General features: G+C 30.9%; 1 protein-coding gene and 1 pseudogene across 1 annotated transcript; both read left to right on the top strand.

The window, feature by feature from the left end:
- The first annotated feature begins 9,871 nt into the window (after nucleotides 1-9,871).
- Nucleotides 9,872-11,002, top strand: LOC125813967 (trans-resveratrol di-O-methyltransferase-like). Its single transcript, XM_049493448.1, has 2 exons — nucleotides 9,872-10,639; nucleotides 10,703-11,002. Exons 1-2 carry the CDS (start codon nucleotides 9,872-9,874, stop codon nucleotides 11,000-11,002), a joined length of 1,068 nt encoding a protein of 355 aa, XP_049349405.1.
- Nucleotides 11,003-18,945: 7,943 nt separating this feature from the next.
- Nucleotides 18,946-19,979, top strand: LOC125814021 (trans-resveratrol di-O-methyltransferase-like; annotated as a pseudogene).
- Nucleotides 19,980-27,407: the final 7,428 nt, after the last annotated feature.

Here is a 27,407-nt window from a genome sequence, read left to right as displayed (position 1 = left end):
GTTCACTAATTTTTATTATAATTAAGGAAAGAGAAAGATTACAATAAACGTTTAATTACAATTTTACTATAACTAAGAAAAGATAAATCTATTAATTCAACATTCTATAATCACATTTAATATTCTAAATATTAATTGTATAGTTGGAAACGGAAGAAAGATGTCATTTTTCAAAAAATATATATTCTAATAGCCTAATCTGAAACTTTTGGCATTCTCTATAATATTAAAAATTATATATTTCATTTAAAATAATTACGTATTTATGGGATGAAACAATGAAATCATTTGCAACTGTTATCATTAACATAAATACATAATGATTAAAAATATTGTGAGTATATAAAGAGAATCACCATTTAAGGAAAATAAAAAATTAATTATAATATATATTTTTATCTATTTTTTTAAAACCCTCTATATTTCTTTATCTATTTTGTTTTTACTTTTTTTTAAACCCTTATCTTTCTTTTCTTTCTTTCACGTTCTTTCAAGAAAATAAGAGTATAAACCTTTTTTTTTTATTATAGTCATTTATATCATTTTCTTATATTTCCATCTTCGATTTCATTAAATTTATCTCTTTATTCTATTTGTGTATAAGCTGATTATCCTTTCATATTCTGTATTAATGTTATTTATTAAGATTAATTAAAAGTCATTATAATATTCTTTTAAATACGGTAGCAAAAGAAACCCCAATTCAAATTCAACCATGATTTTTTTCACAATTTTCTTTTCTAGCTTTTCAATATTGCTATTAGAAAATAATACTTCGGAGAGAGATAAGGTAATCTTAACTTCCTTACTATTTTTATGTTTATACTATTATGAATTTTTTTTTTTTCATGTCATTAAATTATATAATCAACAAAAATATGATGATTATATTGTATATAACAATAAACATTGAGGCATCTTTCATACTGTCAAATAATTGTTCCAGCAGATTGAGATTTACATTTTTATGAAATTGTTTGGTTGTTGTAATGGGGTTCATAATATGGATATTTATATTAAATTAAATACAAATGCATTGTTCATATGTTTCCTCTCTTTTTTTTTCCAATGAATTTGGCAGGCTTTATCAAGCTAAGGGTTTCAGGACACATCTTTTATGTCTCTCTATTTTTTATTTTTATTTTTCATATTTCACTTGTGAAATTACATTAAATATGTTATTGTTGTTACATTATTAGAGAATATTTAATATTATTTTTTATGAGAAATTGTAATTGTTTCTATAAGTTATCATGGCATGGTGTGATATTGGTGATTGTCGAGAAATGTATGGAGGAGCAGACATGGAAAAGGTTCTTACACAAGCATCTTGTCATTTGAGTATTTTCTCTATTTTCATCTAATGCCCAAAATAATAATAAAAAATTATTGGATAATAAAGAGATGTCAAATGAAAAATTATCTCAATATATTATAATTGATTGATTTATTAGTTTCATTATTCATATATATTAGAGGTTTGGTTTAATTTTTTGGAAAATAATATTAATTTTTTTAATTAAATTGTTCAAAAGATTTTGATTGTTGAATTCGAACTATATATTATGTTTTACTCGCGGGTTCAAAATTTATTTTAAAATGAAAAAATGTTAATTATATGTTTAAAACTTACTTCCAAATGAAAATGTGTTAACTAATAACTATATGTTCAAATAATTTTAAGCACGGATAAGCTTATTTTGTTACCATTATAATAGAATAGTTAAGATGAATTTATCAACAAATTAACAAGAAGTCTTGACTAAATTTGTACTTAATAATTTTAAGCTTAACAAGTATAAGGATCTTTAAATTTAAAATTGTGTTAAGATTTGAATTTTTTTATTGACGGATAGTCTTAATTAGATAAATTTTAAGCTTTTTACTTAATTAACATATCATATTCCTCTTGCTAAAATATATTAAGTGAATATTTAATTTTTAGAAGGATTGTAAATTATTTATATATATACATGTTTCTTTTAAAATCTTTAGTAACTTATTGACTTGTGCTAAATAGTTAATCACCACAAAACAATTAGGAAGAGAAAAAGTGAGGGTGATATTTTTCTTTGGTCAAGAAATACAATTATATATTTTTTTAGATTTCTCTTTTTATTTATGTGCTATATTAAAAGAATTGAAAAAATATTTAACTGTTAATTATATTAAATGTGCATTGCAAAGTATTAAAAAGACATTTTTAGAATATGTTAAATGTAAAACTTAATTTGTCTTTATTTTCATTAATTACTCCACACAACTTTTTATTATTATGATCTATAAAATAATTAATAGTCATATTCATCATATTATTTGGTGTTTCATATAGTAGCCTTGTAAATGAAATCATTGTAAGATTTCATAGAAGATCAAATTAGATTTTTAGGTTGTTATATTTTCGGTGCTTATTATATTCATATTTTAATTTGATTTGAAGAATAAGATGAAAAATGGTGATCGGCTTGTGGGAGTGGACGTCCATAAGAACTCGAAAGATATGAGTACTGATTTCATATTTTTCCATCTATTTTTTAATGAGTAAGGAATTAAGAATGATGTTGCATTTTTATTGGTATGATTTATGTTTATTTTGCATCTTATGTGAATTTCTTATTGCAATTTTTTTGTTCAAAATAGTAAAAAAATTTAATAACTTTATTGGAAGTCTACTAAGTACTCATCAAACATTTTTCTCTTACATCAATATTATATTTAATAAAATTATCAAAATTTTATCACTCTTTATAATCGCGCGAAGCGCGGAGAAGTTCACTAGTTTATATATATATATAGGACAATAAAAGTTTGACAGCATTAATACAATTATTCCTATTATTACAATATTATTGTCATAATTATTATAAATAAATCGAAGCAATAACTCTCCAAAAGATAACTCCATTTTTTTAAATAATAAAATAAATATTTTTTTTACTTTCAATAATAACAAATTTAATACATATTAATCATATATTCACATTTATTATGGTAAAAAAAGAAAGAAAAAAAATATGACTCTTTCTTATCCTGTTTCACATCTCATTTATTTTAGTCTCTTGGCAAGTAGCATGTTTATATTAAAATTAGATGTGCATTCATAATTTCTAAATAAAGTTTTTCTCGATAAATAAGAGGGCTAAATATGATTCTTGGCCAAAAAAAGTGTCACATCACTTTTCTTTTATTTAGATAATTTATATGTTGATAAAGAGAGTAGATTGAGAGGGACAAACAATTTTACTAAATTGTTTTTATCCTAACCAAATACTTTTGCATTTTGAGTTCGAATAGTCTCTGAAAATTTCAAAAATTTAAGAACTTCTAACAATAATATTAATAAATAAATATGAAGATCACAAAATTACGTATTAATAGTCAATTTTTCTATGAATTAAATTATATTTTGAAAATTAATTAACTTTACATTCTCATGTTCTATCATTATAATTAATAAAAGGTGACCCACATAACTATAAAATTATATCTACATACTTTATTGAGTAACACACATGTATATGTTAACTCTGTTTTCTACTTTTATTATCAAAAATATCTAGACTTGAAAACATGGTAAGTTAACCTTAAACAAAAACAAAAAACAAAACATAAAAAAAAAAGTTAACTAATCAAGTAAAAACTTTAAAGAATATTTAGTTATGAGTTAAAGAGGAAAGAAAGAACCTACAAAGAGAAGCAAAGAGAAAAAATCAAATCATTTTTTCTAAAAGAAAGCTCATGATTCGTATAATCAAAAATCCAAAAAAATAATCAAATAAATAATTACAATAGAAAAAGTGATAATTATATTATGCATGTCAAATCAATTTACCTTGTAAAATCAAACTACGCAAAAATGTCTAATATTCTTCATTATAAATTTCTAACCTTGCAAATCAAATCAAAGAAAACAAAAATAAAAATTAACCAACCAAAGAGATAAAATATGAAGAATAAGAAAAATGAAAATAAAATAATCATCATATATGTCTCAAAATAGGTTTTTATAAGTGTCATTTTGAAGAGTTATAAATTTGTATATTAAATAATTTGAAGGGTATGAATATGAAAGGTTAGGAGTTATAGATATTACTAAATTAATTATATAATTGAAGAGGTATGAATTAAAGATATGATTTATAAAATAAAATAATTGAATTTTTTTTAGAAAAAATGTCAAAAAACCACAAAAAAAGATAAATAGGATTCTTGGCCATTGAAAGGTGCCACATCATAATTATATTATGCATGTCAAATCAATTTACCTTGTAAAATCAAACTACACAAAAATGTCTAATATTCTTCATTATAAATTTCTAACCTGCAAATCAAATCAAAGAAAACAAAAATAAAAATTAACCAACCAAAGAGATAAAATATGAAGAATAAGAAAAATGAAAATAAAATAATCATCATATATGTCTCAAAATAGGTTTTTATAAGTGTCATTTTGAAGAGTTATAAATTTGTATATTAAATAATTTGAAGGTTATGAATATGAAAGGTTAGGAGTTATAGATATTACTAAATTAATTATATAATTGAAGAGGTATGAATTAAAGATATGGTTTTTTAAAATAAAACAATTGAATATTATTTAGAAAAAATGTCAAAAAACCACAAAAAAAGATAAATAGAATGCTTGGCCATTGAAAGGTGCCACATCACTTTTTTTTTTAATCTAGCTTTATAAATATATATATATATATATATTATATAGATTTTAATCTACGTTATATTGCCATCACAAGATTCCTAAAAAAAATGAATATATTTGAGCTATTAGATATCAAAAATTAACATGTGGGCTTCGTTATAGTACCAGATTTTGGGCCACATTGCGGCAAAATTCTTAATTTTCCCTAACTTGGTATTGTTTTGCTTTTGATCTTTTGTGATACATTTTGTTTAAAACATATTGTTGTCTTATTATATTTTAGGAATCTTTAATTATTAATTCTCGTGATATCTTCTAATAGTTATTTTTCTCTTAACATATATTTTAATACTTCTAAATTTTTAAAATATTTTTTTCTTCCTACATATTTTAGAACTCCTTGATTTTAAATATTTTACTATAATTAAAATTCAATTTGAAAAAAATAGTAAATAAATTTTTTGTATATTATAAAATATTTTAACAAGGATAGAAAATCCATCTTTTAAAGTAGTATAGATAGATAGATAAAACACTAATTCACTAATGGTAGCCTTCACATTTCTTATACTACTAGGGGGTGTGGCCCGTGTCAGCACGAGCCCAACGTGAAGAGCATTTTCGCGTGTTAATGGAGTAAATATTAAAACATAATACTAGGTCACGCTCAATAGTCACCTAGCTGAGGTCTATCAATAGCCGTCTGAAGATGCCCTGTACTCAACAAAGAACAAACAAGTGCAATATCAGTACACAACCACAGTATACTGGTAAGATCACACGACTATCCCAATAAGTGAAACAAATGCAAGTAACCACAACATTACAAACAGGCATATACCGAACATATACAATATTAGTCATCATTTTAGGATCAATGTAGCATCACACGTTCTCAATAATACACATTGGTTATCAATTTAGAGCAACATACAATCTTTTAATATCAATCATCATTAGATATGAACGTAATCATCACAAGTAGATACACAACACAATTCAATGGTCCTCTCACGGAACCCAATTCAATGGTCATCTCACGGAACCCAATTCAATGGTCCTCTTATGGAACCCACACCCAAAGTGTTAGTGTACCGGTACGTAGTACCCGTCCAATGTTTATCCATGAACGTGGCAGTCGATCCCATATTTATGCCGAAACGTGGCAACCGATCCCATATTTATGCCAGAATGTGGCAACCGATCCAAGTTAGTGTGTCGGAACGCAACACCCGATCCATTCAACAAACCACAATCACAATCACAATGTATATTCTCACAATCATACAACAATAGGTGATTCATGGCATACAATTATTCAATTATCCTCATTTACGATTAGGGTGATCAATAATGCAACATTTGGATACATACATGCATTATAATGAGCAATTACAAACATATATCACATCAACATGAAATCACAACCATATCACCTACCTCGATTTCAAGCTTGAATCCCCTAAGGCACTTAAATCTTCTCTTTCCGGATTCTTTCCACTTGTTCTAGGTCTACAAACAACAATTTACACGCAAGGATCAACAATCAAGACCCAATTACCCGGATCATAATCAATAATATCAACCCTAGGTCAAACCCTGATCTCCATACCCAGACTAGGGCTTTTTCCACCATAATTCCTAGATCAAAACCCTCCCCCATTGATAATTACCCAAGAAATTAAGTTCTACGGATCGAAACGTGGATTCGGGGAGAAAAAAAAATCTTACCTTTAGCCTCAAGAATGGTGAAAAACCCTCAAGAACACACCTGGGGTCGTTCCTTAGCTCTCAAAGTCGAAAAGTACCGCTATGGGGGCCCAAACCCGCCACAAAGGCCCCGCCTTGGCGAGAATAATCCTGCCATAGCGGCTTGCACGGAACCAGTGAGCAATTTAAGAATTCCAAACCCCCATTTTCACAACATACCCTCATCCCATGACACTCAGAAAATACTCGTTCACGCTAAGTTCAGTTTCAGGAGTTCTACTCGTCCGAATTCAATTCTGTAAAGTGGTACGGGTTCCTTAATGTCTTAGCTATCCATTCATGTAATCAAATTTATAATTAATCGATATCTCATTTGTTACCAAATTTTCCTAGACCTCACTGACTACGATTTCGTCCAAATCTGAACTATGCTAGGAAATCTCAAGTTACTACGAAAAAGTTTTCTGGCCCCAATTCTTTCCTCATTGGCTTTTTCACAATGACGGAAATCAGATCGTTACATTCTGATTTTTAACCCTAAGATTGAAACCTATTACATAAGTAGAGAAAGTAAAAATTAATATTCATAAAAATATAAGATCGCAAAAAGAACTTAATCACAGTAATTGAAATGGTACACATACATTAAATACATATATGAAAAAAATGTGTACAATTACTTCATGTGGACAACTCTTAAGTGTGCATTTTAAGAACCAGTTAAAACATATCTATTTGCACAGTTAGAAAATATAATAATATATCTGCAATGTTTAGTTTGAAATGTGAAATAGGAAATATTTTAGTGTCCTTGTTATTTTCCAGATCAAAAAACATAAAGAGAATTACTAACTTCTTTGATGAGAAAGTTTATATCTAATTAATGCATATTCACTTACCAATGTCACAGTTAATAAAGTGCAAGAGTTTTGGTAGATGCCTTATCAGAGCCAAGAGTTTTGGTAGATGTCACAGTTAGTAAGTTGTTAATTGTTGGCGATGAGAACATGAATGAAGCTAATTTGTCCTCCTTTATAATCTGTCATTGCTGTATTCATCCTTATCTCCTCCTATTTAAAGACATGAATGACATTATAAATTTGTTTTTATATTCACCCGATATAAAATTTTATTTAAATATCTAAAGTTCTAGAAAGGGTATCTTTTCTAATGAATATCTTTAAGGTCATAAATATATATATATGAAAAATAAATCAAAATAATTTGAACATCTATAAATTACACTTGCTTAGGCATAAATAGATTGTCATAATTCTCGACCAATCGAATTCGGAACCTTAGTGTTAAAATCTGGCTGTCAAATCAATGAATCATTCATCAACTTTAAAAGTGGGTTCCACAAACGTTTATTTAATATGTTCTTTAATAATTATACAAGTAATATATCGAGTTTAGTCGGATGACCACGGGTTTCGATGACCCAATTTTAACACATAAATTCTCCCCTGCTTCTACTGTCCAAGCACTGTTACATCCAAATAGTAAGCACACATAAGGTCAGTGAAAAAAATAGAAAATAACATGGCCATGAAAGAAGAGGCATAAGTAAACAAATGGAATGATGAAATTAAAAAACAGTATAAAAGCAAAAAAAAAATCTATATAAATAACCCAAATATCCATCAAGATCGAAAGAAAATTTCTTGTTTTCCCTGGGTCTCAATAATCTTAAAAGAATAATCGAAATTAGTGTTCTTTTTAGTTTCTCGGTTTTGAACTTTAATTGGGAGTTGGGACAGTCGATCTCAATCTCGTTTTTACCTCCCTTCCCTTCTTAATCGTCGTTTGGTACAAATAATAATAATGGAGGGATTAGTTAAACATGGATTAATATTGTAGGAATTAGTAGTGTAGAGATCAATAATGCTAGATTTATTTTTATCAAGTGTTTGGTTCATTGTTTTCCACCTCATCTCGTGTTTGGATTAAAATTCTATAAAAAGTTTATTTCCAATTATACCCTTAAATTATTATGTAATTAGGTCAAGTAGATAATTGTCGGACAATATATTTTTTATATGGCCTTCTAACTAGCTAGGATAAGAACAATTTTGTTGTCATGTTTGTATTTTTCTCACTTTAATTATTTGAAGGTAAATAATTGTCATCTTAATAGATCGATCACTTACAAAATGTCAATTTTTAACTTAAAAAGATAGATCATCTAGTTTATAACCGAAAAGACGGTAAACAATAGTAAAATCGAATAAACCATCTATATTTATAGATAAAAACAAGCAAGTTGTAATTTTAATATGTATGCAATTTTATAAATTGTATAAAATACAAATAATTATAAAACCTTATATATATATATATATATATATATATATATATATATATATCAACAAATAATACAATCAATTAAGATCACAAATGTGTGGTAATATATTTACCTTTTTGATTAGTAAATGTTATACAACTCACATTTCAAATATTTGTATTGACTTGTATCGAATTTATTTAGCAACAAACAATTCTCTCTAAATAATTTGTAAGCTAATTTATTTAAATGATTTTACTAGTACAAATATAAAACATAAAATTAAGAAAATAATACAATAATTAAAATGATATAAGAAATAATTTATGGTATTAAATCCTATGTATTAATAATACCACCAAATGAAAGGTATTAGTAATACATTTCATAATACCATATAGGGTATATAACTAATCATTGGTCCAAAATTTCTATCAAAGTATTAAATAATACCAAAGTTTTTTGAAGAAATTTCAGCTCAAAAGAAATTTCGTAATAAAATTTTTTCTCATAACCTAAAATAAAATTTTATAGATCTTGCAATTCAATCAAGCATAGTGAGATAGCAAAATTGAATTAGGCCTTCTTCCAGTAGAAATTATCTAAGATTAATTCAAAAAGGAAAAGACAATAACAAAAAAATTCCACAGAATATCACCACACACTTTATTTTTATATATTTCTATATAATAAAAGCATCTTTAATGAAGAAAGAAGCTTAAATAAAATCAGAGAAAAGAAAAGAGCTTATACAAGCTTAAAATGTTACTTGTTTGTTCATATTCACATTGAAAACACACGTATACAACTTAGGAGAATAGGCCACAACCTTATCAATTTGATGAGTTTAAATGACCAAAATATCTTTATTTTAAAATTAATTGACAAAGAAGCAGACATGTTGAAAAACTATATATAGAAAAGAAGAAAAAAGCTTAAATAAAACAAAAAAGCTTATACAAGCTTAAAAATGCTACGTGTTTATTCATCTTCACATTGAAAACACACGTGTACTATCTAAGAGAATGGACAACAACCTTATCAATTTGATGAGTTTAAATGACCAAAATATCTTTATTTTATAATTAATTGACAAAGAATTAGCAGACATGCAAAAAATTGTCTACTCTATCTATTATATAGAAAAGAAATATATATATATATATATATATCTTCACACCTCGATCGACAATTATCACTACTCTAAGCATCTCACAAATATGGCATTGCCTAATGATAATATTGAGGAGAAAACTACACAAGTATTGTCTAGTCATGCACACATATTGAACCTTTCATTAAGCTTCATCAACACCATGTCACTCAAATGTGCAATTCAACTTGGAATACCAGATATCATTCATAGTTATGGCCGAGCCATGACCCTATCCGATTTAGTAAACACTCTCTCTATCAACAAATCAAGAGGTCAGAATTGTGTTTATCGTCTCATGCGTATTCTAATTCATGCTGGCTTATTTATTGAAGAAGAAGAGGGTTATTTACTTACTCCGAATTCACGTCTCCTCCTTAAAGATGAGCCTTTGAGCTTAGTCCCCCTTGTATATTCTGGACTAGATCCAAATTCAATGGATCCGTTTCTCTATCTTAGCCAATGGTTCCAAAATAATGACTCTTGTACTCCATTTGCGAGTATTTATGGCAAGTCTCTCTATGAATACGCTGAGAAGGAACCGATACTTAACCATCTATTAAACGAAGGCATGTCTAGTGATGCCCGTTTGGTCATGAGTGTGTTGATTCAAAATGGTAAGGGACTACTTTTTGAAGGGTTGAAATCGTTGGTGGACGTTGGAGGGGGAACTGGAACCGTAGCTAAAGCTATTGCGGATGCATTTCCACAAATAAATTGCACTGTCTTTGAACTCCCTCATGTAATTGAAGGGCTTGAAGGAAGCAAGAACCTGAACTTTGTGGGAGGAGATATGTTTAACTCCATTCCTTGTGCCGATGCAGTTTTGCTTAAGGTACATCCTAGCTCTCCTTCTATTGGTTTATACATGTTTGATGACTAATGACAATTGTTACAGTGGATATTACATAATTGGGAGGACGAAGATTGTATAAAAATATTGAAGAAATGTAAAGAAGCAATTCCAAGTAAGGAGAATGGAGGAAGAGTAATCATCATTGAAATAGTGATGGATCAGAACAAAGACGACAAGTCATATGAAACTCAACTTTTCTATGACATGCTTATGATGGTTCTTCTTGGTGGAAAAGAAAGAAGTGAACAAGAATGGGCTAAACTTTTCATTGATGCTGGTTTTAGTGACTACAACATCATTCCTATACTGGGATTAAGAAGTGTTATTGAGGTTTTCCCTTAATCTGCGTACAAGTTTGGCCAAATTGAATAAAACATGACTTTGCATCGAGTGATGATGATATAAATAAATGTTATTTGTCATAATTTAAATGTGTTAATTTTGGAATTACCAATGTTTTCGATCCTTACTCAATAATTACTGATTACAACAACTTCTTGTCCTGCTTTACCCAAACAATGTTTTTAAAAAATTATGACCTGCTCTGCCCCGCCTCATTTAACATTTGTCTTGCCCTACCTCATTTCCCTTTTCTCTGCCCTTGTTTTGCTCTGTTGCCATCCTTGGTTTATTGGTTTCAAATTGGTACACCCTTGTTCCTTTTCACTTGATCATGAAGTTTCAATAAATTGATTTTATGTAGACAAATAGTGTTATGACAAATGATGATGTGAAATCGAAACTTTTTTTTGTTATTTATTTTTTGATATTTCCTTTCATCTATTACATGTTTATTTGCTTGTTCAATTGATCCAATAGACATAATTTGTGCCTCAGTACAGTGGGTACTCCAGCATCTATTATTTTTTAAACGTAATTTATATATTTAATAATAAATAATTTATAAAAATTGCTATATTATTCTTCTACAATTTATAATATAGAAGCGAATAGAGGAGCTGAAGCTCAGTTGGTCAATTGATTGATTTGCCCTTCTCCTCTATTTATATTTAATAATTTCTCAATTTTAATTTATTTGTCTTATTTTTATTTTTAATATGTTATGTATTTATAAATTGCTAAAAAAATAATACTATAAATTAAAATAATTAATAAAATAAAATATTATGCATATTAAAATTTTGATTAAACTCTCGAAATATCAGTGTCACATAAATTGGGACAAAAGGAGTAATATATATTATTTGAAAAATACGTTAAGAATAGTATAGATCACAACTTAAAAATTTAAAACATATTGAAAAATTTGATTAACTCTCAAAATTTTACATGTATCACATAAGTTGGGACATGAGAAATAACATATATTATTTAAAAATTATCTTAATTAATTAAGAGTACTATAAGTTACAATAATTAACGATTTGAAAAAATTTAAAATTACATATTAAAATTTGGTTGACTTTCAAAATTTCACATGAGTCACATAAATTGGAACAAAGTAAATAACATATATTATTTAAAAATTACGTTAAAAGTAATATAAATTATAATAATGCGGCCCGAATCATTTTTAGATAAGTATCACACAGTCATTTCCCCCTCATCAGTGTGTTTCTTTCCTAATTTTGCTTTCCTATTTTACTTTTTTTTTTTTCCATTTTTATTTTCTCCTAATACCATAGTCCATATTCGTCCTTTTTCTGAATTTTGAGTTAATTTTCTTGCTTTCATTTTTTCCATTTAATTTTATTTTGGTTTATAATACGTACTAGACTCTGTATTCTCTAACTTAGAATGCTTTTTTCTTTCTTCCATTTTCATTTTAAAGTGTGTTTGGTACGGAGGAAATTATTTTCAGAATTTATTTTTAAGTTTTCTTATAGAATTGGTTAAATTGTTTGGAAAATATTTTTTTTCTTTTAAGAAAATAAGTTCCTCGAAAATCAGAAAAATAACTTCAATTTAATTATGATCTTTCACTGAATAGTTATTTTTTCTTTAAAAAATTAGTGAATAGGGATAGTGTATGTTTTAAATGATAATATATATTGTATTAGTTAATTACATGTTAGATATTTTTATCATTAATTTCAAATAGTTATGCACTAATACTTTGATTGTTTGTAGTGATATAAAAATTGGAAGTTCGCAATCATTTTCAACATAAAGATATTTCGTAAGATGAAAAATATCCAAATAAAAAAATATAAGAAGAAGTAGAGTGTTTACTTCATCAATATCAAACATTCTACTTCTCATTCTTCTTATAAATTAAAAAAAATAAAATACAACTCTTAAGTATCTAAAAAATAGGACAAAATTGCCTAACAATGATATTGGAGACAACATTAGACAAGTATTGGCTGCTCAGGCACACATATGAAACCATATATTCAACTTCATTAGCTCCATGTCACTCAAATGTGCAATTCAACTCGGAATTCCAGATATCATCCATAGCCATGGCCGAGCCATGACCCTATCCGATTTAGTAGAAGCCCTCTCCATGAACAAATCGAAAGGTCATGAGCTTATTCTAATTCATGATGGCTTCTGTTAGTGAAAAACTTACAAGATAACAAAAAATACAAGATTACAATTGAAAAATAAAAATGAAGAAATAAATCTCTTCAGGCTGAGGCGCGGATATCTCGCTCTCTTTAAGGAGATTCAAGTCCACTGCAACAAATGTTTTCACCGGTCCAGCAATAGTCCTTCTTGACTTGTCCCCTCCAGGATACAACAACCTATTCACAATATATAACTCAACAACCCTGGACAAGAGTTGAGTTCAAAACTCCACAAAAAGAACACCTTCCTTCAACTAATAAGAACTTTCTTTTTTGACTAACTCTTTCACTTTATATTTTTCTTGTGTGTAGTATCTCCCAAACCAAATGAAGACTATCACTATTTATAGTTGAGGAAGTCTTCCTACCAATTGATAGGAAGATAATGGGTAGTAAATAGTGAAGATAAATGACCTTAGGAGTTACATATGTTACAAGGATAATGGAGGAGTAAATAATAAGAAAATGGAGAAATAATGGTCAAATGCACCAACGGCTAAGACTGTTGCAAGAAAGGAATTGAATATAACACTAACTCCAACAAATGGAGTAATGCGGCAGTTAACTCCAACATGGAGTAACTCACCAATTAAAAGAACCACTAATGGGCAGTCCTTATTCCTTTCTGCAACATATCCACAAAGGCATAATAAGCCTAGGACATTCTATAACAATTTAATTAATATTAAAATGTTCAATAGACCAACAATCCCCCACTCATTTTAATATTAGACAAGAAAGTCTATCAACTGAAGGAAGATTACTATGCATAATAAAGGTGTGCTCTGCATTGAACCTTCACTTAGTGAAACAATAACTTTTACTCCAGAGTCGTAGTGGTCTCAGACTTGAACTATGACTGCTTAAGGAAAATAAAATATCACTGCTCACACATAATAATCAAAGTGTTGACATGAGCTTTATGGCCAGCACGCTATGGCCTTGTGCTATCCCGGTTTCATGAGTGCATTTGAGAATAAGCCCAATTCTCAGAGGAAGCGACCTACTTCCACACATCACATAGGTGAAATCTGTCGAGAGTGCTCCTGTAAGCTTAACACTCCACCCATACGGGCTACAGATATTCATTAAGAGTTTTATCAACTCAACTTTCACAAACTACAGGAAACAATGCACTCACATCAGAGGGAGGGAATAAAAATATAGTGCATTTTTCACAACAAGTCATCATATGATTAGTTTTTCCCTTTGAACCTGGTTATAGGATCTCTAGTCCCCAGGTTGGGTTTCCTCATATATGACTCAATGATTTATAGGCTTCAATCCTATCCCCCTCGATGTGCTCCAGACCTTTTCTCTCGTTAAGGCCTTAGTAAGAGGATCTGCAAGATTATCACAAGATTTGACATAATCAACATTAATGGTACCATTTGTCAAATACGATCTTACATTACTGTGTTTCCTCCTTATAGGTCTGGATTTACCGTTGTAATAACGATTTTGAACTCTACCAATTGCAGCGGTGCAATCACAATGAATTAAAATAGGAGGGATTGATTTTTCAAAATAAGGTATTTGAAATAATAAATCTCTTAACCAATTCGCTTCCTCACTAGCTGAAGCTAAAACAATTAGTTCAGCCTCCATGGTAGAGTTAGCAATAATAGTTTGCTTTTTTGATCTCCAACAAACAACACCACCACCTAAAGTAAAGACATAACCAGTGGTAGAACATGAATCACCTGATAAAGTGTTCCAATCTGCATCACAAAAGCCTTCAAGTACAGCAGGATATTTTTTATAGAACAAACCATAATTTTTCGTTCCAATTAAATATCTCATAACTCTTGTTACAACATGCCAATGTTCATTACCTGGCTTGCTTGTAAACCTGCCAAGTACTCCTACTGCATATGCAATATCAGGCCTAGTGCAATCAGTCACATACCTCAAACTTCCGATTATGCTAGCATATTCCTTTTGATTTATTACATCATTTTCACTTTCAACAGGAAATAAGTGAACACTTGAATCAAAAGGATTAGCAACATGCTTGCAATCAAGAAAGTTATATTTTTTCAAAATTTTCTCAATATAATGTGACTGGTCAAGGAAAATTCCATCACATGTTCTTGTTATTTTTATTCCAAGAATAAAATTTGCCTCACCAAGATCTTTCATATCAAAATGGCTTCTAAGAATATTCTTAGTTTCATCAATAACATTCATGTTAGAGCCAAAGATCAATAAATCATCAACATATAGGCAAATAATCACATGTGAATTATTCCAAGACTTATGATATATGCACTTATCACACTCATTTGTTTTAAAACCATTTTCAATCATGCAGGAATCAAATTTTTCATGCCATTTGCTTAGGTGCCTGTTTCAAGACATATAGGGATTTAGTAAGTTTACATACTTTGCTTTCTTGGCCTGCTTCAACAAAAAACTCGGGTTGATCCATATAAATTTCCTCATTTAGGTCTCCATTTAAAAAAGCAGTTTTTACATCCATTTGATGAGTTTGCAAATCAAAAATTGCAGCCATAGCAATTAAAAGTCTTATGGATGTAATTCTTGTTACCGGTGAAAAAGTATCAAAAAATTCTAGGCCTTCTAGTTGTTTAAAACCTTTTGTAACTAGCCTAGCCTTATATTTATCAATAGATCCATCCGGTTTCAACTTTTTTCTTAAGACCCATTTGCAACCAATAGTTTTACAGCCTGGTGGTAAATCAACTAACTTCCAAGTTTTAATAGAAATTAGTGATTCCATTTCATCATTTACAACCTCTTTCCAAAAAATAGAATCATGTGAAGATAATGCTTATTTCAAAGTAAGAGGGTCATCTCCAACATTAAACACATAAAAATCAGGACCAAAATCTTTTTCTACTCTAGCTCTTTTACTTCTTCTTAACTCAAAATCATCAACTTCTTTATTTTTCAAAGTAGAAGTAGAAGAACTAGGTAGTGACAAAATATTTTGTTCAATCCTTTGACCCCCACTATTTTTAGAATCAAAAGGAAATTTATTCTCATGAAAAATAGCATTACCCGATTCTATCACAATATTATCTTCAAGATTAAAAAATCTATAAGCTGTACTATTTGAAGCATAACCAAGAAAAGCACAAGTAGTAACTTTCTTACCCAACTTTGTAATCTTGGGATCCATTAGCCTCACAAAGGCTAGACAACCCCAAACTCTTAGATATCCCAAACTTGGCTTGTAACCTTTCCACAATTCAAAAGGTATTAATTTAGACTTTTTATGAGGCACACGATTCAACACATAACAGGCAGTTAAAATAGCTTCACCCCAAAAATTTAAAGGTGCATGTGACTCAATAATCATGGCATTAGTCAATTCAACCAAAGTTCTATTTTTCCTTTCCGCTACTCCATTAGATGAAGGAGAGTAAGGAGGAGTAGTTTCATGAATTATTCCCAATGATCTAACAAAAGAATTAAACTCATTTGACTCATATTCACGGCCTCTATCACTTCTAATTCTTTTTATTTTTCTTCCAAACTGATTTTCAACCTCATGGAGATAAGTTTTGAAATTTTCAAAAGCATCACTTTTATTTTTTTCATCAAGTAAACATATGTAAACTTAGAAAAATCATCTATGAAAGTGATAAAATATCTATTACCTCCACGAGTTAAAATTCCACCAAGTTCACAAATATCAGTATGAACTAATTCTAACAAATCTGTTTTTCTTTCAACTTGAAAATGAGGCCTTTTAGTGATCTTGGCTCTACTACAAGCCTCACACTTTTCAAAATTCTTTTTAATCATTGGGATTAATCCTAAACTATTCATGATTCCAACATAACGATCATTTATATGACACAAACGAGCATGCCAAAAATTGGTAGAAGAAAGCATATAAACAGAAGTAGAAACTTTATTCATTTCAACATTCAGTTTAAACATCCAATCACATGCATACCCCTTTCCCACAAAAATACCCTTCTTCACTATTACATATTGATCAGATTCAATAATCTGTTTAAAGCCTGCTTTATTAAGAAGAAAACTAGACATCAAATTTTTCCTCATAGAAGGAGTATAAAGTACATCTTTCAAAGTTAATACCCTTCCAGAAGTAAAACACAATTCGACATCTCCCTCTCCAAGCACTTGAGTAGTGTGAGCATCACCAAGCATGATGGTTTTGGGCTCCTCAAAATGAGTATATTTCTTAAACCAGTCTTTGTCATAACAGACATGACGGTTTGCACCAGAATCAGCCCACCATCCATCAACACTCTCAACCATGTTTATGTCGGTAATCACCGCCACAAAAGGTTCTTCGGTAATGTTTTCCTGAGGGTTAGGACCACGTTTTCGGAATCTGCAAAATCGAGCAATATGCCCACTCTTGCCACAAACAAAGAATGGCCCCTTGTCTTGAACTTGTTGATTTTGTGCTTGGTTATTTTCACCCTTATTTTTCTTGGGAGGTCTACCATTATTTTTCTTGAATTTTTTCTTCTTAGGCTTCAAAGAAGTATTTTTGTGAGATTCAGGAGTAGCATTATTTGAAATAATTAAATTTACCTTCGTTGTGATGTTGTTCTCTTCTATTTGTAAAAGTGCATCTTGGCCCCTTGCCTCTTCTTCCATGCAGATTTTCATTATCAAGGTTTCAAGAGAGGTTTCCTTTTGTTTGTGGCGCATAGTTTTTTGAAATTCCTTCCAAGAAGGTGGAAGTTTATCTACTATGCCACAAACAATAAGGTTATCTCCAATTTTAACCTCCTCAGACCTAAGCTCTCCAACAATCATTATAAAGTCTTGAGCTTGGTCTACCACTGATTTGTTGTCCACTATTTGGAAACGAAAAAAATCTACTAGTCGCATATTTTTTCGCTCCAGCCTCTTCGGTATCATACTTACTGTGCAACGCTTTTCAAATTTTCTTTGCACTATAGGAATCACCATCGTACTTTTTCACTTTCTCTAGATGAGAAATAGTTTCATCATCATTCATAGAGGTGTGTCTACTTTATTAGGATTCTTCTCAGTTAATACATAAGAAACATTGAGAAGACGCAAGTAGAAAATTACTTTACCCTTCCATCTCTTAAAATGGTTACCATTGAACCGAAATGGCTTGTTAAGGTCTCCCATCTTGACATCCGTGGTTTTTTCAATTGTAGCCATAATGTATCTCCTTAAAATTGTTAGTGAAAAACTTACAAGATAACAAAAAATACAAGATTACAATTGAAAAATAAAAATGAAGAAATAAATCTCTTCAGGCTGAGGCGCGGATATCTCGCTCTCTTTAAGGAGATTCAAGTCCACTGCAGCAAATGTTTTCACCGGTCCAGCAATAGTCTTTCTTGACTTGTCCCCTCCAGGATACAACAACCTATTCACAATATATAACTCAACAACCCTGGACAAGAGTTGAGTTCAAAGCTCCACAAAAAGAACACCTTCCTTCAACTAATAAGAACTCTCTTTTTTGACTAACTCTTTCACTCTATATTTTTCTTGTGTGTAGTATCTCCCAAACCAAATGAAGACTATCACTACTTATAGTTGAGGAAGTCTTTCTACCAATTGATAGGAAGATAATGGGTAGTAAATAGTGAAGATAAATGACCTTAGGAGTTACATATGTTACAAGGATAATGGAGGAGTAAATAATAAGATAATGGAGAAATAATGGCCAAATGCACCAACGGCTAAGACTGTTGCAAGAAAGGAATTGAATATAACACTAACTCCAACAAATGGAGTAATGCGGCAGTTAACTCCAAAATGGAGTAACTCACCAATTAAAAGAACCACTAATGGGCAGTCCTTATTCCTTTCTGCAACATATTCACAAAGGCATAATAAGCCTAGGACATTCTATAACAATTTAATTAATATTAAAATGTTCAATAGACCAACAACTTCTTTATTTATTCAAGAAGTAGAGGGTTATTTGCTTGCATCAAATTCACGTCTCCTCCTTAAAGACGAGCCTTTGAGCTTAGTCCCCTTTGTGCAATTTGTACTAGATCTAATTTTAATTGATCCGTTTCACTATCTCAGCCAATGGTTCCAAAATGTATACTCCATTTGCGACTACTCATGGCAAGACCATCTTTGAATATGCCGAGAAGGAAACAAAAATTACCTATCTATTAAACGAAGCCATGGCTAGTGATGCCCGTTTGATCATGAGTGTGTTGATTCAAAATGGTAAGGGACTACTTTTTGAAGGGTTGAAATCGTTGGTGGATGTTGGAGGTGGCACTGGAACTGTAGCTAAAGCTATTGTGGATGCATTTCCACAAATAAATTGCACTGTCTTCGATCTCCCTCATGTAATTGAACCTCAGCTTTGTTGGAGGAGACATGTTTAACTTCATTCCTTCTGCCAACGCAATTTTGCTTAAGGTATAACTTTGTAATTAATACACACGCCCTTTCTTTTTTTCAATTTGATATTACATGTATTAATTGTTTTTGTGTTTGATGTATATGGCAAATAGTGGGTATTACATGATTGGAGCGACGAAGATTGTATAAAAATATTGAAGAAATGTAAAGAAGCAATTCCAAATAGAGAGAATGGAGGAAGGGTCATCATCATTGACATGGTACTGATGGATCATAACAATAGGAAAGGAGACGATAAGTCAAATGAAACTCAACTCTTAATGGATATGCTTATGATGGTTCTTGTTTGTGGAAAAGAAAGAAGCCATCAAGAATAGGCAAAACTCTTTTTTGATGCTGGTTATAGTGACTACAAGATTATTCCCATCTTAGGATTAAGATGTGTTATTGAGGTTTACCCTTAATCTACACTCTTAATTCGACAAATCAAATAAAACATCGTGCCCTGCAGTGAGTGATGATGATGCATATGTTATTCGTCATTTCCATGTGTTAATAAAGGACCCTTTTGTGTTTGGTTTCCGATCCTTACTCCGGTAGGGCCGGTTGGATACCGTATAAGAGGGCATATTATTCATGTATAAAACATTGTATTTTTTACTATGTTTGATAAAAAAATAATAAAATTATTAGGTTGAAAAGTCAACATGACTTATACTATGTTTGGTTGATAAGTTCTAAATATTGTATACAAGTTATTCATGTATTAATTTTATACGGTGTTTGATTTTTTTTTTGTAATCCTACATAATTAAAACCTACATAACTTATGAGGGAATCTATGTATAAGTTATGCAGGATAGAAGGTGGAATAAGTTATGTGGGTATTAGTTATATATGTATTAAAATGATAAATTACACATTTATCCCTATTAATTTTTTTAATTTTTTTTTTATATTGAAAACTTTACATAACTATTATATTTTCACAACTATTTTTGTTTTTTGTTTCTTATTTCTTTTTGTATACAAACGACTTTTTATCTGTGTTCATTTAAAATCAAAATCTAACTATTTATTAATATTATGAATAGGAATGTATAATCTTGATAGCGCATATGCTAATTATATATATATTCGCATTTCACATTATATATTACTAAATGTATCCACATATTTAATTATCATGTATTAATTTTATATTTAGAATGTAAAGTTATATATAATTTATATATGTGGTATACTAAAAATGTACAAACAACACATGCATCATATTGATAGAAATTTACATTATATAAAATAGGATAGTATAATGTACTTGAAATATATCAATAGTATTTTATTTTTATAAGCTTTAAACATTAAAAAAACAAAGAGAGAAAAAACACAGAATTCCTAGTTAAGTATAGAGAAAATTCTATTTGCTTACTTATTTTATTTGAAAATAATATATATTAATTTATATTAAAATCAATATTTAATAGTTAATAATTCATGTAATGTAATCTCTACCTAACTAAAAAACACCTACATAACTAATACTCGCATAACTAATACCCACATAACTAAACCTTGCATAACTAAACCCTGCATAACTAATACATGCATAACTAGCCCCTGCATAATTAATACCTGCATAACTAAACCCTGCATAACTAATATCTGCATAACTCTAACCAGTAACCAAACGGCCCCTAAGTGATTACAACTACTTTTTTGAGAGAAAGGAGTTAACATTTCCACGACCAAATATACCTCTAGTTTGTTTCTGTTGGGAAAATAATAATCCCAACTAGGGTAATAACCACGCTAAATAGCAATAACAAAAAGTAACAACGACATCAAATATTATAACAGGCTAAATATGATATTCAAATAAAGTAATACAATAACAACAACTTGATAGTATCAAAAGACGACTATTCTTTTATAAGAAAAACACTCTTTTATTGCTTACAAAAAAAAAAAAAACAATATGTCATGATACGAGTAGATTTATAATGTTGTAGTTGTTGAGTTTAAGCAAGGTGTGAGTGAGAAATAAGAATGAATGAGAAATTGGAAATGTGTTGGAGGGAAAATGAAAAGTCATTTATCCCATATTGGTAAAAGAAAGAAAAAAGTCGTCCTTATATTAGGAAACACTTCCATTAGCTCTTAAAGGATTAAGTAGAAGGTGCCCCTCACGCCGTCGTCGCTCGACCTCGGCAAGTGCAAGGGCAAAGGATTTGATTGATAAACTTTTAGGCAAACTTTATTTAATCAATCTCATTAATTAATTTCTTTCTTCTTAAAATTAATTCAGAATGTTAATTAATTAATTAACGAAATTAATTTAGCGTAACATAATTATTTGAAAATTCACGTAATGATAAAGTCGCTTAGAAGAAACATGTTCCTTTCGAACAAACACTTATTTTCTCAAAAGACACAAACGTTCGTAAAAGACATGTCTGAACAGGTGCATTCACACTCTTGTCCGAACAGATGAGTTCACTTGCTACAGTTGGCTATATATAGAGAGATTTCTTTCATTTTTCAAACACTGAAATTTTTTCTCTCTTCTGCATACATTTTATTATAAATAAAATTGTCGATCAACTGAGTCTCTGTGTGTGCTCTCGTTGCTATTTTTTGAGTTTGCTAAAATTATTGAAGTTTGAGGTACCACTACTTTTTTAATAGTTAATTCATTTTATCTTAGGAGGAATTAATCTACAACCTCGGGTACTTGAGGGGATTGGATTTCTTAAGGATACACACTCTACTCTATTAAATTTAAGATTCATTCGATTAACGATTAGAAAAATATAAGAACTTCATTGTTAAATCAAAAACATGTCATATAAAGATTTATACTTTACTGTTAGTATTGCATATGCTAAAGTGTATGCCATTTGGACAGACAAAATGACTAATTCAAGTCAAGTTAATGTTGGAACAATGAGTGCTGCAGCAACATTGGTTGCACCCAATCGTTCAACTGCTGCTCTTGCATCGACTGAGAAACTTGCAAAGTTTTCTGGAGTCGACTTCAAGAGATGGGAACAAAAAATGTTCTTCTATCTGACTACGTTGAGTCTGCAGAGTTCATTGGTGAGAACATTCCTGTTCTTTCGGATGAAACTCCAGACGAAGAATGATTCTTAGTAATAGAAGCTTGGAAACACTAAGACTTTTTGTGCAAAAACTATATTCTGCAGAGTGGCCTGCAAGATGATATGTACAATGTGTACCGTAATATGAAGACCTCAAAAGAACTCTAGGATGCTTTGGAAAAGAAGTACAAAACAAAGGATGCTTGAATGAAGAAGTTCATTGTGGCAAAGTTTCTAGACTATAAAATAATAGACCATAAGACTGTTGTCACCCAAGTTCAAGAGTTGCAAGTCATAATCCACGATTTGAAGAGTTTAAATAATCAAAATATCCTTATTTTAGAATTAATTAACAAAGAAGATGTTGAAAACTGTCTCTTCTATTATATAGAAATAGAAAGAAATATACCTCGATCGACAATTATCACAACTCTAAGCATCTCGCAAATATGACATCGCCTAATGATACTATTGAAGACAAAACTAGTCAAGTATTGTCTGGTCATGCACACATATTGAACCTTTTTGTAGGAATTGGGTAAATAATTCCTTTACTAGTCAGTTAATTAATTAAGTTGATTAGTTGAAATGTTAGTTAGAAGGTGGGGTCCACAAGGTAGTTAGTTGGTTAGTACGAGTTGATACTGTGTAGTATGTATATAAAGTACTATTCATTGTAAATGTAGTCAGTTAATCTTGCAATATAATTTTCTCTTTTTCTCTCCTCTCAATTCTTAGATTACAGTTTCTTTATGGTATCTGAGCAGTGAATCGAGTTCGATTCAATTGCATGAAGCTACGATCCTGTGTTTCTGCCATTGAAGACCTTCTGTGAAAGCAGAGGTAATAGAGAACAACGAAGAATCAATTGCAGCAACAGTTAGAATAGAGACGCTTGATGAAATTGAAAAGAAGCGTAACCATCCTCTGTATCTTCATCCTTCAGATACTCCTGGGTGTGTTCTCACCACAGTACAACTCACAGGAACAGAAAACTACTCTCTATAGAGCAGATCTATGCTAATCAATCTTCGAGCTAAGAGCAAATTAGGGTTCGTGTTGGGCACATGCAAACGAAGTGATTATCAGCTGGAATTGGAAGAGTAGTGGAAAAAGTGCAATTGCTTTGTACTTGCCTGGATTATGAACACAGTCTCCAAGGAATTACTTAGTGGAATTGTGTATACAGATGATGCAGCGACTATATGGAAGGATCTCAAAGAGAGATCGACAAAATCGATGGATCAAGGATCTATCAGCTCTACAGAGAGATCTGCACAATTCATCAGGGTAATTAGACTGTCTTTAACTATTTTACGAAATTGAGGTTGCTATGGGATGAATTTGATGCATTTGTACCTCCACTATCATGTAACTGTGATAAATCGAAAACATATATAGATCACATGGCATACTTAAGGTTGTTTGCTTTTCTGATGGGATTGAGTGAAGTATATGGTCAGGCGAGAAGTCAGATCCTAATGATGAATCCACTACCAAATGTTAGCAAAGCTTATGCTATGATAATGGCAGTTGAAAGTCAGCGTACAACTGCGGGGACTCATTCTAGTAGAGAACCATTGGATTCAGTAGCCTTATATGCAGGGAAAGGACCTCCTCAAAGAAACTTTCAACAGAAGAAAAAAAATTGGGATCAAATTTGTGACTATTGCAAGTTGCAAGGACATGTTAAACTGAACTGTTACAAATTGAATGGATATCCACCGGATTGGAAGTTTAAGAAGACGACTGGACAATGAGTTGATCAGGGAGGAACCAGTCAGATGCAGGGATTATAAATCACTGACAAACAACACCAACATTTGGTCAACTAAGTGAGATGTGAGCAGGATCCTGATGCATTTAGACCAAGAGCTTTGACAACTGCAAGATATGAGCAAGCTTCAGATGCACTTGGACCAGGAGTTTTGGCGACTCATCCTACTTTCACTCAAAGGCAATACCAAAGAATTATGCATATGCTGGACAAGGAAGAGTGAGAAACAATTGATAACACTGTGGCAAATATAGCTATGACAGGTATGAGTCCAATTACTCAAGCCTTTTCTGTGAATGATGCAAAAGAAAGCTGGATAGTTAATTCAGGGGCTACGTGTCACATGACTTCTAAGCTAGGAAGGTTAACTCACAGTAGAAATTGTGTAGGTAGAAGAGTGTATCTACCAAATGGAGAGACTACTACAATAACACACACTGGGAATTGTGACATAACTACTGGTGAATCCATAAAAAATGTCTTAGTAGTTTCTGCCTTTAATTGTGATCTGCTTTCAGTATCTCAAATCACAAGGCAATTACAGTGCTCAGTTAACTTTCCTGAGTTTGTTGTTTTCCAGGACCTCTCAAATGGGAGGGTGAAGGGGATTGGTAAGGAATTGGATGGATTGTATTACCTTCTAGGTCGACCAACACGTGGAGAAAATAAAGCAATTGAGATGCTACTGATGGCACAAGATGGAACACTAAATGGTAGATTGTTATGGTACAACAGGTTAGGTCACCCTTCAACAAAGGTGTTGAGACAACTGTCATTGTCTTTGAGTGATATAAATGCTGTTTGTGATAAATGTCCTGTGTGTCCATTAACAAAACAAACCAGATTTCCTTTCAGTTTAAGCTTGTCTAGAAGTACTTCTATTTTTGATTTGTTTCACTTGGATGTTTGGGGACCATATAAAGTGATGACTTACAATGGTTATAGATTCTTCTTGACTATTGTTGATGATAATTCTAGAATGACATGGGTGTATTTGCTTAAATTGAAGAGTGATATGTTTCAGACCTTACAATCCTTTCTTGCATTTGTTCAAACTCAGTTTAAGAAACATATAAAAAGGGTGAGATCTGATAATGGAACTGAATTTTTTAACAAAGAATGCAATGACTTGTTTAGAGAACAAGGGATAGTTCATAAAAGTAGTTGTCCCATACACTCCACAACAAAATGTAGTGGCAGAAAGGAAACATAGACATATACTTGAAGTATCCAGAGCACTTAGATTTCATGGACACATCCCTCCTAGGTTCTGGGGAGAATGTGTTTTTGCAGCTGTGTATTTGATAAATAGGCGTCCAACAACAGTATTAAAGGGATAGACCCCCTATGAAGTTTTTCATAAGGTGAAGGCTAAGCTAGATCATCTGAAGACATTAGGATGCTTGTGCTATGTGACAAAAGTGCCTAAAACTGACAAATTTTCCCCTAGAGCAGATGCTTGTATTTTCCTGGGTTATTCAGTTACTCAAAAAGGATACATATTGTATAACTTTAGTTAGAAAATGATGTTAGTTAGTAGAGATGTTATTTATAAAGAGGATATATTTCCTTTTGAAAAGATGAGTAAAAAATAGTTACCCCTATTTCCAGTTAATGATCTGACACTTCAAGAGGATGACATTCATGAAGTAAATCCTCAGTTCCCATATGAGGAGATATTTCCTGATGTTGCCTTACAGGATATGAGTACAATTGAAGGGAATAATCATGTTCATTATAATGTTGCTGAAGATCATGTTGATCACAATGTTGCTGCAGAAGGAGGCCTAGACAGTCACTTAGAACATCTCATCTACCTATATGGATGAAGGATTATGTGACACAAGTATCCGATTCAAGCCAGCCTTACACACTTGGAAACTATGTCTCATATCAACACATTTCTCCAAATTATCTGCATATCTGTCCAAATTCTCCATAGAGGTTGAACCTAGGAGCTATGAGGAGGCAATTAAGGATCAAAGGTGAAGATGGTCACTGTTAGATCAATAATATCATTAGCTGCTGCTGAACATTGGGTTATTTACCAAATATATGTATTTAATGCCTTCTTACAAGGTGATTTGTTTGAAGAAGTGTATATGGAATTGCCTAAGGGATTTCTACCACAGAGGAATAATATTGTATGCAAGATGATTAAGTCTCATTATGGACTTAAAACAAGCTACCAGACAATGGAATGCAAAACTTACAACTGCTCTTTGTAATTCTGGGTATACTCAGAGTCACTTGGACTACTCCTTATTTACTAAGAGGAAAGGCACTAAGCTGGTCATTATTTTAGTGTATGTGGATGACCTGTTGATTACGGGAAATGATACTGGTTTGATAGAAGAGACTAAATGTGTGTTACACAGTCATTTCAAGATTAAGGACTTGGGAGAGCTTAAAACTTATTAGGCATTGAATTTCTTAGATCAAGTAAAGGGATACTGATGAATCAAAGAAAATACGCCTTGGAGTTGATATATGAGGTAGGACTGGCAGCTGCTAAACCAGCCCTTACACCTTTAGAATGTAACATGAAGATGACTAGTGTGGAGTATGATGAGGACACTGATATCCATGATGGTTTGTTTGAAGATGTAAACGGGTATCAAAGACTGATTGGGAAGCTATTATATATTACTAACACCAGGCTAGATATTGCCTGCTTGAGTCAGTTCGTGCAGCAACCAAAGCTCTCACACTGGGATGCAACCTTAAGGGTAGTGAGATACATTAAGGTTGATCCAGGTAAAGGGTTATTGTTGAGTTCAGTTCAGAAGCCTCAACTTACAGGGTTTTGTGATGCAGATTGGGCTGCTTGCCCAAATACCAGAAGGTATGTCACTGGTTTTATATTGAAGTTTGGTGATTTCTTGATTTCGTGGAAGTTTAAAAAACAAAACATAATATCCAGAAGCTCTGCAGAAGCAAAATATAGAAGTCTAGCAACTTTGACTGCAGAGATAGTTTAGGTTACAAACCTGTTTCAAGAGTTAGTGGTAAAATTG

Source organism: Solanum verrucosum, unplaced genomic scaffold (assembly GCF_900185275.1).
Source record: "Solanum verrucosum unplaced genomic scaffold, falcon-dt-bn FXZP01000205.1, whole genome shotgun sequence".
Lineage (NCBI taxonomy): Eukaryota > Viridiplantae > Streptophyta > Magnoliopsida > Solanales > Solanaceae > Solanum > Solanum verrucosum.
The sequence above is the reverse complement of the archived record's forward strand: the minus strand, read 5'-3'. Positions and strand labels throughout refer to the sequence as shown.

Excerpts from the sequence above, each read along its gene's own strand:
- LOC125813967 (XM_049493448.1), top strand. The coding sequence starts at position 9,872 with ATGGCATTGCCTAATGATAATATTGAGGAGAAAACTACACAAGTATTG. Across the intron at positions 10,640-10,702 it reads CCGATGCAGTTTTGCTTAAG|TGGATATTACATAATTGGGA; the intron begins GTACATCCTAGC and ends CAATTGTTACAG.